Here is a 12,175-nt window from a genome sequence, read left to right on the forward strand (position 1 = left end):
GGTGCCCGCTGCCATTGGAGCGCCGTGCCGTGCCTTGTCCCGCCGCGCCGCCTGCTCGCAGCCCGTTGCTGCCTGCGGCACGAGAAGCGCGCGCGGAATGCCCTGCCCGGGAGCGCTGCGTGCGGCGGCCTCGCCTGGTTCGCATAGGAGTTGTCTCCTAACCGTGGTTTTGCGTTTTGCGCGTTTGCCTTCCCGCACGTTCTAAAGCTGCTTTCGATGTTTTTGCTCGGTGTGCTGACCAATCAGAGGTCTGCTTTTAAATATCGGGTCTGCGCACGGCTCAAATATAGCTGGAGCCGAGTATAACTGAGGCTTCCACAAGTACGTGGAGCTCCCTGTTTTAATGAAAGTGGCTGCTGTGTCAGACCAAGTGTAAGAGTGTGTGTGAAATTGTGCTGGGAATAGATGGTGCTGGTACTGAAGTTACGTCGCTTTTGCCTGCTGTAATTGCCCGCAACCACAAACATCCCAGCCACATCTGATACTGGGAGCACTGCATACCCCTGAACTGACTGAAATAGCACAGTGTTGTTAAATACTGTGAAACGGAACAGTGACTCAGGAGTCTTCTGTATTTGTTGTGTTTTGGCTGAACACGTGGCTGGCATGTTTTTGAAGCAAGCTTAAAGCCTTTCTGCGAATCTTTTACCAAATGTAGGATCACTTTAATAAGCTGGTGTCGTTTTGCAGTAATGTGAAGTCTGTAAGTATGTGGGAAGTCATGTGCAGCTTTGAATGTGATTGTGTTCTTCTTGTGATGGCTCTTCCTTCTGTGTTCTAGATTCTCTTAATTCTCTTCCTCTATGGGGAAGTATTTCTTTCTCCAAGTAAAAGTGGCATCCTCCAAGTAAAAAGTGGCAAAAGGTGTTTTCCAAAACCTGTGCAGAACATTATTTTTCTCTCCAATTTATCTTATGAATGTTCTGAAGTTCTGAATAGTGAAGGTGCAAGGATTGAAGTAGGTCTCTTGTATTCCTTCGGTGTTGAGAATGTTCCTCATGGAATTGATGAATGTTGACCATCTTCTGAGTTTTTAATTATGCCCCACGGACACGTGGTAGCTGCTTTGCACAGGTAACTCCAGCTGATGGCAATTCCTCATCTCATATTCCGGCTTCCTCCCCAGCTATGCATTTATTATAAAAATTGACTGTTTTTTTTTTTTTTTTTACAGTGTGATGTTCATATATAATCAGATTTAAAGCACAAAAGTCTGAATGATATTCTTGTAAGTTACTCTTTAGCTTACTGTAAACTGTCACAATGAGAAATGTATGAGCTGTGTAAAGAATGACATTTTTACTGTTGCCTCTTAGGATGTTGGTTACATACTCACCTGTGGGGCAGATGTACAAAAATGGAATTATGTGCATGCCGGTGGAGGAAATTTTTTAGTTTCTTAAACAGATGTACTGATGTTTTGTCGCTCAGCTTTAATTATTTAATTATTCCGATAATTTAGAAAATAGATAGCTAACGTGCTCTCCATTGCTCTGGTGCTTTCCATTCTACCATTTTATCTTGGCTGCTTTGCCTTTTTTGGGGGGCTAGATTGTCTGCTTTGTTGGCAAGTTTATCCATTCAAACTACTTTTTTCTTTCTTCCATTCTTTGTCTCTGTGTTGAACAGACTTTTCTGAAAACTTGGGTTTATGGGGAGATAAGGGATCCCAAAGAAATCCCAACTGCACAGGCAGTCTGTTTCATTACAGAAGTTTGGAGGTTTTTGTTCCTCCTCATTTTTTTGAGAAGCTTTGGATCTCTGAGACCTCTTTCTGAGAAGAGTGAAACAGCTTTTTCCTTTGTGTGAGAAATGTGCCATCCTCTCTTCTGAAAACTTCTACACATTTTGCTAAATGCTGTTTCTTCAGTAGATGACCTGAAGTGTTAAACCAGTATCAGAACAAAGAGGACTTTGATGCATCAAGCAAAGCAATGAGTGCTGTCATGGCAAGGCATTAAATGAAAATGATTATAAGGGTGTTGTAACCCACACCTGTAAGAACTGAGTTCTATGTGCACTAATAGCCTTGATTTGTTATGTGCTAATTGTGCTTGATTTTACTTGGTACTGTTTGTCTTTAAACTTTTCAAGAGAAGAACTGTTTAAAAAACAAACAAAAAACAACCTTGAGAGACATTAAAACCTTTTTACGAGAGAGAATGTATTTAAACAGCTTTAACTGATTTTTTTTTTTTATTTTTTTTTTTCCAGAATGGTGAATACATGCAGATGATTATCAGAATTGTGTAGAATTTGCTTTTTATTTGAGAGCTTATAAAACTGCTCATCATGGAGAAACAGCAGATTGTGCTGGCTAACCGGGACGGTGGGACAGTGTCTGGCTCAGCACCTGCCTTTTTTGTTATCTTGAAACAACAGCAGGGAAATGGCAAAGGCGACCAAGGAATCCTAGTGGCCAACCATGATGCTTGCGCTCTGGCCAGTGGCGTATTAATGCCAGTAAAACCCAAAATCAAGACCTGCCTCCCAGCTGACTGCATCTCAGGGGGCATCACTGTCACCCTAGACAACAACAGTATGTGGAATGAATTCTACCATCGCAACACGGAGATGATTCTGACGAAGCAGGGGAGGCGCATGTTCCCATACTGCCGATACTGGATTACAGGTCTGGATGCCAGCCAGAAGTACATACTGGTCATGGACATCTCCCCCGTGGACAATCACCGATACAAATGGAATGGTCGCTGGTGGGAGCCTAGTGGGAAGGCAGAGCCCCACGTTCTTGGACGAGTGTTTATTCATCCAGAGTCGCCTTCCACTGGCCAGTACTGGATGCACCAGCCGGTATCTTTCTACAAACTCAAGCTTACCAACAATACCCTGGACCAGGAGGGTCATATCATCTTACATTCTATGCACCGCTATCTGCCACGCCTTCACTTGGTTCCTGCAGACAAAGCCACCGAAGTCATTCAGCTCAATGGCCCAGGTGTCCATACGTTTACCTTTCCACAGACAGAGTTCTTTGCAGTTACAGCCTACCAGAATATTCAGATTACCCAGCTGAAAATAGATTACAATCCTTTTGCTAAGGGATTCAGAGATGATGGCTTGAATAGTCGGCCTCAGCGCGATGTGAAACAAAACAATAGCTTTGAACTGGACGAAGGTAATGTTTTTAGCTCTGCCAGCATTCGTAGTTGCCCTGCTGAAGTTGACATGTTAGAATTACGTCGGAGAATAGATTGTTCATTCATTGGTCAGAATTCATCAGCCATGAACCTGGAGAAAGAATCCTTTAATACAGAACAAGACTTTGTAGGTTTCCTGGACGCTGGCCTGCCTTCCAGTGATACGCCAAAGCTAAAACAAGAAGTCACTGAGAGGTGGGTTAGCATTCTGTTTTTATAATAAATGCCTGTTGAGTGAGGTATTTGGTAAAGCATCAAATAATGAGATGCTTAGTAGACAGGTGCATGGATAACATTTGTTTGACCTGAAATGGTGGAATTGCTTTTCCTTCCTTTAGGTAGCCATCTATCAGTTCGAACTTCCTAATGTATCTGAGGAGTACAAGAGTTTGGTGGTTTTTGTATGTTGCTTTAATTCGCTTTGTAAAGAAATGTTGAGGGATTCTTGTTAACTCTTGTGGTATTTAGAAGTCTGAAGTTAGTTGTTTTGAATTTTAAAGAGAGCACGTTTCAGTCATGCAAAAGTTGCCATTTTTTTTTTTAAGAGTTTCTTACCACCACAACAGGCTGTCTCTGTTTCTTCATTTTTCATTAGTGAATGAGTGAGGCTGTGTGAGGGTGATGTGTGTTTGGATTGGGTATGTGTAGTGGTTACCCACTGCAGTAGTGGACTACTGACAAACTACATGTTTTGTCAGTAACTTCTTATGGGAATTCTTTCCTTCCTCAAGGGAGATTGAAACAGCCCACCTTTCAGTGCTTCAGTACTTCATCTGCCAAAAAATCGGTATCAAAAGCAACCTTATGTAGATGAGTATGCCAAGACATTATTTAACTACACATAACTACTTTGTCAAGTAACTAGGAAATCAGGATGATATTAACTGTGTAATTCAAGCTCACTTCCTAGAAGGGAAAAAGTGTGTTAATTACAATGTAATTGTAGCTTGCTTCAAAGACTGTACATTCAGCGTGTTTAGAGTGGGTAAAGATTTATTTGATTGGTTTTTTTCCTCGGAGAAATGATCTTCTTGCCTTTTGAGTAACTGCAAAACCTTGAATTACAAAGTTGTCCATTCATTGAGCCTTTCTGATTGTGGTTAGTCCTGACTATTCCAATTGCTGTGGATTTGGAGTGTCCTAGATTATGCAGTAATTTCCAGTAGCAGTGTATTAGAGAGAACGTCTCCTATACTTCTTAGATAGTCCAAAAATGTAAATTCTAGAGAAATCTTTTCTGATTATAGATCAATGCTTAGATAACTTTGCAGATTGTAAGTAAAACACTGCATCTCTGAAAGTAGCTACTGAGAAGTTTGAAAACTTACTTTGTCTTCGAAGTGATTTTTTTTTTTTTCTCTTTGGAGTCAGTTCCTGTTGCAGAAGCTTAAAGTTTTGTTCATGGTCACTTTGTTCATTAGCTTTGCCTGAAGAGTGTCATTGAAGCAAATCATTTGGAGAGATGTTCAAACAATAGCTTCTGTGGCTTTATTTTTTCCTCTCTCCTGTTTCCCTTTATTTCCCAAAGGATAAAAACCATAATGCTGAAAGTGTAGATATTATCTCACCCAGTAAATTTTGGGCTGTTTTAGAGTTTCCTTTTTCCCTTTGAGTAATTTTAAGGACTTGAGAACCTTACTGAAGAGCAGCTCATTTGACTCAACAGGCTTTGTTTCTTCTGGTTCAGTGTGTATAAGATGCCTTCCCCAGTTTCATCTCAAAGACAATTCACCTCTTAACTGTGCTTAGAGATGCTCATACAGGGAGAATCCCTAAGGCATTTTCCTCTGTTCTAGGAAATATTAATCATTTTATGAGTAAATATTTCTCACAGTTCTAAAACAACCTTCAAAATTAGTCCAGCTTTCTGTTCTATCTTCTTTAATCTGTGCAAAACAGCCAAATTCTGTACTTGGAAATAAAAAATAATCTCACCCAAGGAATGGCAGAACTCTTTGTTTATGTGCCGAGTTGTTCAGGACATTTGTTCTATTTTTTCCTTCAAACCTATTTACAGAGTTTTCATGCCACTCAGCAGCCTTTCAAGGACAGCATTTGAGTGAGTGGTATCCTCTTTTATCAAACAGTAACTGTTATATTTACACTTTGATAACTGTTATTTCCCTGTACATAGTGTTACCTATAAATTGGTGGGCACTGTCTTGCCTCTAGATGGGGTAGTGATTTTGGCTGGCTTTAAATTTGTGGAAGAGTTAGAAGCTGGGAGCTGCTGCTCTCAGGTAATGTATCCAAGGGGGGTGGACTTCCTAGTGCTATAGAGTGCTTGTGCTTAGTTTTGCCAACTGAAAGGTTTCCTTTGCTGCAAATGGAACTTCATAAGAGGGTGCATGCAGCTGAGAAGAATTTGAGTCTTGAGTTGTTTGTTCCTGCACTTTGGAAATAAATACTCTCATGATACCAGGTAGTCTGTTTTATTCAGTGCTTTGGAAATATGCTTCTTTTTATCAGGTGTATTGTAAGAAAAAACAATCTTTAATTTTAGTTACAGGCACTTCTAAGTGGAAGTTTATACCTTCAACCACTCAAATGCTGGGAGCATGGAGGGAATTGCAAGCAAAAGATCATGGTTCCTAAGTCTTACAGGCTGCTGCACACTTTTCCTCTTCAAGGTCCTTTGAATTTTTTGGTTCAAAAATAGAAACACCGTGGGAGGCTTGAATGCTCCCATAGGCCTGCTTTTCTAATTTAGTAGTGCTGTGTTTAGTCCGAAAGTTTGGTTTTCTTTTCCTCCCTGGCTTTCAGAAGAGTGCTGTAGTAATCATCCTCCAGCCTCAATCACCTATAGATAGCAACAGGTTTCTAGATCAATTCCAGAGGAGTCCATGTGTTCCATAGTGTATTTTGAAATGATCTACATAGAAAAATCCAGGTGAATGAGCAGCTAAAAATTCAGTACGTGAGCAGTTGCATGGTTTATTGTGGCTAAATGCAGGAGAATTACTTCCGTGTGTTTGCTGTTTAATCGTGAGGTACGAAATAGTATGTTACATGGGAGTGTTAAGAAAAAACAACTTGCTCAAATGTGAGCATTGTCCCACATCAGGTAAGGGAAGAAGCAGTTCAGAAATGATCTCACCATTTCTAGCTGATCTGAGATTAGAAGGAAGATTCTGAAAGGACAGACTGTGTGATCTGCCTTCCCAGAGAGTATAGGAAAAGGTGTTGCGGTGGTTGTGTTGGAAGTAGTGCACTTCACAAACTAAAAGCAAAAGAAACGAGAACAGTGCTACGAGGAAACTTGTTACTGTTTGTGAAATTCATAATTGCATTTGAATGTAAAAGATTTGGACAAATATTTGATCTTTTTTATGTATACACATGGATGATACCTCACTTGTCACCATTTGGCTTATAGTTGTAATAGGAAGAGGAAAGTGGCGTTTGTGCTTAGGAATTTGATTTTTACAGCAGGGCTTCTTTGATTTAGGTAGGTACTGTCCAAATCTCTCACAGAATCATATTCCTTAGCTTGAGGAATGCATCTTGCAGTGGGTAAAGAAAGATGTCTGGAAAAGCCCAGACTTTGTTTGGCTTTCAATTGGAAATAGTAGAATTCGAATGAGACGTTTATTTGTCTCTTCATTTTAGAGAGTTTTAAGTGTTGCCCAGGACCTCTAAGCATATTGTCCTAGAATTTCTCTTGCTCCTTGAAGAAGAAAGGCTTTTTTAATCTTGCATTTGACATTCTTCATGAAATGAATGTTAGGAACTTGCTTATAGAAAACTCCATGACAGAGAAGACAGTAGACAAAACAAGATTCTCCTGCAGCACTACAGTTACCTCAGCAGGCGCACTTTTTTCTTCAAGCTTAACTCTAGTTACTCAGTGTCCCTGTGGATTTTCTAGAAAGGGTCTGTCTTCCTCCTAGGAATTCTATTTGTAAGTATATAAATCTGCATCCTTTGTTTTACACCACAGTCTTTCTTTATGAGCTGCTCCAAGTCATGACTGGTGTGTGTGTTCCAGGTTTTCTCCTTTAACTGTGCCCTAAGTCTACACAAGGCTGAAGCAACCTTTTTCTCCGCTTCTTCCTCTTCCTTTATCACAGTCCAGGATTCAATTGAGAATAGTCATTTCTTCAGGGGGAAAAATATACAGAGAAAACAAGCTTTGTGTTTGTACATACCATCTATATAAACGATATTAAAATATCAATATATAATGATGTTACAGAATCTGTTACATTATTGAAATTGTTAACATGAACAAAAATTAAATACCGATTTTGAACATTTTGGTAATTGCGTGATGTTAACATAGTTTTAATATTTTAACATTTTTAATATATAATGTTGTATAATACTTACAGAGAGTATATTAGAATACCATTCAATATGATTACCAATGGACTTCTGTTAATTTCTGAGTTTCTACATTCGAAATTCTTGTTTTGTATTTTATGTGTTTTCTTATGATGAGAAGCCAGTTTTTGAAGTTCTTAACAAAACTGCTTACTGTAGTTTTCTGACTGAAATGTCTGCTACTCAAAGCAGCCCATCATTTGGGAGTGTGACTGGCTGTCCATAATGTCCAATTCGTGGTATGTAACACCCTGATTAGGTCAGTACTCCATCTGAGTGGGAGATGATGCACGGTTGAACAGATTGTTAACATTCTGTAATTGTTTTGGATCAACAGTTTCATTTAGGAATGGTTTTAGTGCGGCTTCAGGATGAATTAATTAAAATTTTGCTTAAATCTTTTGAACTGGAGTATATTAAGCACTTATTTAGCTTCATGTTTGCAAATAAAGTAGCTTTGACTGAAGTGACAATTCAATATTTGGTAAACCGAGTCCACTTCTAAGCATTTAAAACATAAAAACTTAGCATCAGTTCATGTCATGCCTCAAACAGGAAAGCTGCAAATGTTATCCCGGTATTACTAGGGAAGGAAATGATGCTGCTGCTTTCACAAAGAAGCTGTATTGTCTTAAATGATGGCAGATGGTAGGAGGTTGTTTGTTTGTTTGTTTGTTTGTTTGTTTTTTTTTTTTTTTTTTTTTTTTTTTTTGGTTGGTTGTTTTTTAATGATCACTACTTAAAATGTAAGCTTGTAAACGACATCGTATTTAGCCAACTCATGGCTTGGAGCATTTTGGAAGTTCTTTACGATGTGCAGCAGGGGGTTATAGGAGATGATATTGTTTTGGCAAAGCTGGAGATTTTATGAAGATCTGTTGTGTTTTTTTTTCCTTCCTGCCCAGTCCCATTGCTAGCAGTTATGAGAGCAGCTCTCGAGTGGCATCCCCACTGGACCCCAGTGGACAGTTCAATGTAGTCATTAAAGAGGAACCCGTCGATGATTATGACTACGAGACAAATATTTGCACACAAGGAGTAAGTGTGAAACAGGAAGACACGGATGAAGAAACTGACGAGTATTCTAACACTGATGATGATGATGATCCTGTCCTACAAAAATGCCTGAGGAGATACAGTGAAGCGGATAGAAATGATGGAGACTTCAAGTCTAAGAAGCGTGTGCTATCCAGTCCTTCAGGTGTTGCCAAGGCAAAAATGTTAAAATTGGAAAGTGGGAAGATGCCTGTGGTTTATTTGGAACCTTGTGCGGTTACAAAGAGTACAGTGAAGATATCTGAGCTACCACAGACCATGCTGTCCTCTTGTAAGAAAGACAAATCCGTGTTGAATACAGTACTGGATTCTTTGCCAGTCTGCTTTGAAAATCACAAAGGTTCTTACTCAGACACAGCTGCTATAACTGAGGAGATACCCATGAAAAAAATGTCTCCTGGAAATAAACTGGCACAGAAATATTCCTCAATCAAAGAGGCCCAATGGATTCTATCTAAATCACCTAATTTTAATCTTAGGAGCTCCGTAAGTTGTCAGGTTTCAGAAAAAGAGATTTGTGGAAGAAAAAAAACTGGAGTACTGAAGAATTCTGCGTCCCTGAAAGGCTCTGGTAGCAGTCAAAACTCACTGTCATCAGGTACCACTAAAAGAGGAAGGCCACGGAAACTGAAAATCTCCAAGGCTGGTCGGCCACCAAAAGGTATAGGGAAACCTGTGATAACAAGCAAGAACAGCCCTGTGGGGCCTGGGAGTATCCTTCCAGATGTTAAGCCAGACCTTGAAGATGTTGATGGAGTCCTCTTTGTGTCCTTTGCATCAAAGGTAAAACCAAACTGTTTTGAATTAAATACAACCAGTTTTTACTTAAATGCTGAAAGTATATTTTCATTTAAACTGAGTTTTGAAATGTGTGAACACCTCAGTTCTGTCGTTATATTGTCTCAAAATTAATCATGTCTGTCTTAATGACTTCTGGAAAAAATAGTGGGTTATAGGGTTCTGTATAAGATAAAGCATACTTGTTTGTTAGTTTGTATTTTGAATATTTCAGTGATACTTGATGTGACTTAGTTTGTATCTAAGGCAGTTTTTTGAGGCATATTATTCAAGGCTCTTTATGTACGTAGGAAGCTCTTGACATTCACACTGTTGATAGAGCTGGAGGAGAAGAATCACAGAATCTTCAGGCTCCCTTGTTGACTACGAATGATCCAGGTAATTTTGGGGGATTTTTTTTGTGAGTGGATATTCCCCGTGGTAAGAGAACTTAAAAAGGCACATTGGAAGATTAAATCATTAAGTCATTTCTTGGCACATGAACTATCTTTTATACTTTTTATATTTTTGAGAAGATTGTCAGGCAAGAATACAAGTACTGGAAAAGGAGTTGATGGAAGAGCTGAAAACCTTAAGGCATAAGCAAGTAATACATCCGAGCCTTCAGGAAGGTAAGTGTGCAGTGTATATATTGTTGTATATTGTGCTTGATCATGCAGAGTTGATACATTCCTACTGGGTTTTAAACTATGTATGCTTAATACAGTTGCCATCTGATTTTTGGTTACTTTTTTTAGACAAGTATTATTGAAAAATGTACAAGTTTGTATGTACAAATAGGAGAACATGAATGGAAAACTGTAAACGTGGTTGGTTTCTCTCTTGCTACTTGTGCCAATGTCAAGAAAATCCAAGGTATTTTATGAAGGCTTTTTTGTGTGGTTTGTTTGTTTTTGTTTTTGTTTTTTTTTGCTTTGTTTGTTTTTCAGACTTCCAAAGTAGTTTCAGCCAGCCAATAGCAATATTTTTGTTTCCACACCTTCATGTTGCAAACTAGAAGGGGTGGAGGGAAATAAGAGGTTACTCCTGAATCTCTTACAGCAAAATAAGAGGGTTTGTGTCATTTTTTATAGTCTGTGTAGAAGATGCTGAGACTTTAGGCCGTGCCTGTTTTGTGATGAGTTAATCCTTGTAGAGGACAGATGGAGCTAGAAATGGAGAAATGTTTAAGTTGGACTACTTTTCATATGTCTGATGGTCTGATTTGGCCTAGATCCAGGTTCACTATTTGCATAGGAAGACCCAGCAATGTACTTCTAGCTTGTGATCAGGTAGAAGAAAGATCAGTGCTATCAAAAGAGTGATGATGGTGAAAATCTTTGATGCCAGTACTGAGACTGGCTTTGGCATAGGCTTCAGAGCAACTGATGAAAGAACTGATCAAAATCGAAGCATCGTACCTCTTGTTCTTGAGGTTCTCTGAATTTCTCATATGTGTAACTGCAGTGCTGTAGGAATTTTGACTCCAAATACTGCTGCTAGTTATGTTGGGTCCTGACAGATTTCTGCTGTGAAGAACCATGGATTATCTCCAGTGGCTCATGCACTATGTGTGGTGAGATCAAACCTGTCAGTTTTGGCAGCCATTTAAAGGGCTGTCTTTATATTTTAGTGTTGAAGTGATGTTTGTGTCTTTCATTTTCACAAATCATAGAATCAATTTCAGTGTTGTAGAATTGCTTGGGTTGGAAGGGACCTTAAAGATGGTTTAGTCCAATACCTCTGCTGTGGGCAAGGACACCTTCCAGTAGCACAAGTTGTCCATAGCGCCATCCAGGCTAGCCAAGTACATTTTCAGGGATGGGGTATAGAATAGAATCTCTAGAGTTGGAAGGGACCTTTAAAAGGTCATCTAGTCCACTGCCCTGCAATGAACAGAGACATCCAGGTCTAGATCAGGTTGCCCAGAGTCTGATCCATCTTTGCCTTGGAAATCTCCAGGGATGGAGCATCTACCACCTCCCTGAGCAGCATGTTCCAGTGCCTCACCACCTTCACTGTAAAATAATTTCTTTTTTTATGCAACCTAAATCTATCCTCGATAAGCTTGAAACCGTTTCTCGTTGTTTCTGTCACCACAGACCCTGCTTAAGAATCTGTCCCCTTGTTTTCTGTTGCTCCCCTTTAGATAGCAAAAATCTGCTATCAGATCATCTCACAGGCTGAACAGCCCCAGCCCTCTCAGCCTGTCCTTATAGGAGAGGTGTTCCATCCCTTGGATCATTTTTGTGGCCCTCCTGTGGGTATGCTCCAACAGGTCTATGTCTCTCCTATATGAAAGACTGCACATTGCTGACTCTTGTCCAGCTTTCTATCCACCAGTACCCCCAGATCTTTTTCGAGAGGTCTACCCTCAGTCTTTTCATCCCCCAGCTTGTATTGCTAATCCACAGCTTCTCTGGTGGTGGTGAATTCTCAGCACTCTCAGAGTAAGGAATTTCTTCCATACATCTAATCTAAGTCTGCACTCTTTTAGTTCAAAGCCATTACCTCCTATCACTGCGCTCCCTGATCAAGTCCCTCTGTGCAGTTCCTATTCTTCCTCATTAAGTATTAGAAGCTCATGATGAGGTTTTCTTGGAACCTTCTTTTGTGTAGGCTGTGAAAGAACAGCTCTCTCAGCCTGTCTTCTTGGGAGATAACCCACCTCTCAGCTAGATTGTACCCGTGTGGTATATAAGATCAGTGTTGATGGTTGTATCATGGATGTCTAAATGCAGGTTTCCTCTCCCATTATTCCAGAAATAGGTGTCCTGTTTTACAAAGACCTCACTGACATCCATGGCCTCACACATCTGTGTTGCCATATTTCAAAAATTGTGGTAGAAATCTTTTCTAGT

General features: G+C 39.8%; 1 protein-coding gene across 1 annotated transcript in view; it reads left to right on the top strand.

The window, feature by feature from the left end:
• Nucleotides 1–2,292: 2,292 nt before the first annotated feature.
• Nucleotides 2,293–12,175, top strand: part of MGA (MAX dimerization protein MGA) — a gene marked incomplete at both ends in the record, with an annotated part of 45,497 nt that continues 35,614 nt past the window's right edge. The window contains 4 exons of the mRNA XM_079537279.1: nt 2,293–3,353; nt 8,387–9,320; nt 9,626–9,713; nt 9,851–9,946. Coding sequence (XP_079393405.1) covers nt 2,293–3,353; nt 8,387–9,320; nt 9,626–9,713; nt 9,851–9,946 — 2,179 coding nt within the window. The remainder of the gene's footprint in view (nt 3,354–8,386; nt 9,321–9,625; nt 9,714–9,850; nt 9,947–12,175) is intronic.

Source organism: Tetrao urogallus, assembly GCF_951394365.1.
Source record: "Tetrao urogallus genome assembly, chromosome: 6".
In the NCBI taxonomy this organism is placed as follows: domain Eukaryota; kingdom Metazoa; phylum Chordata; class Aves; order Galliformes; family Phasianidae; genus Tetrao; species Tetrao urogallus.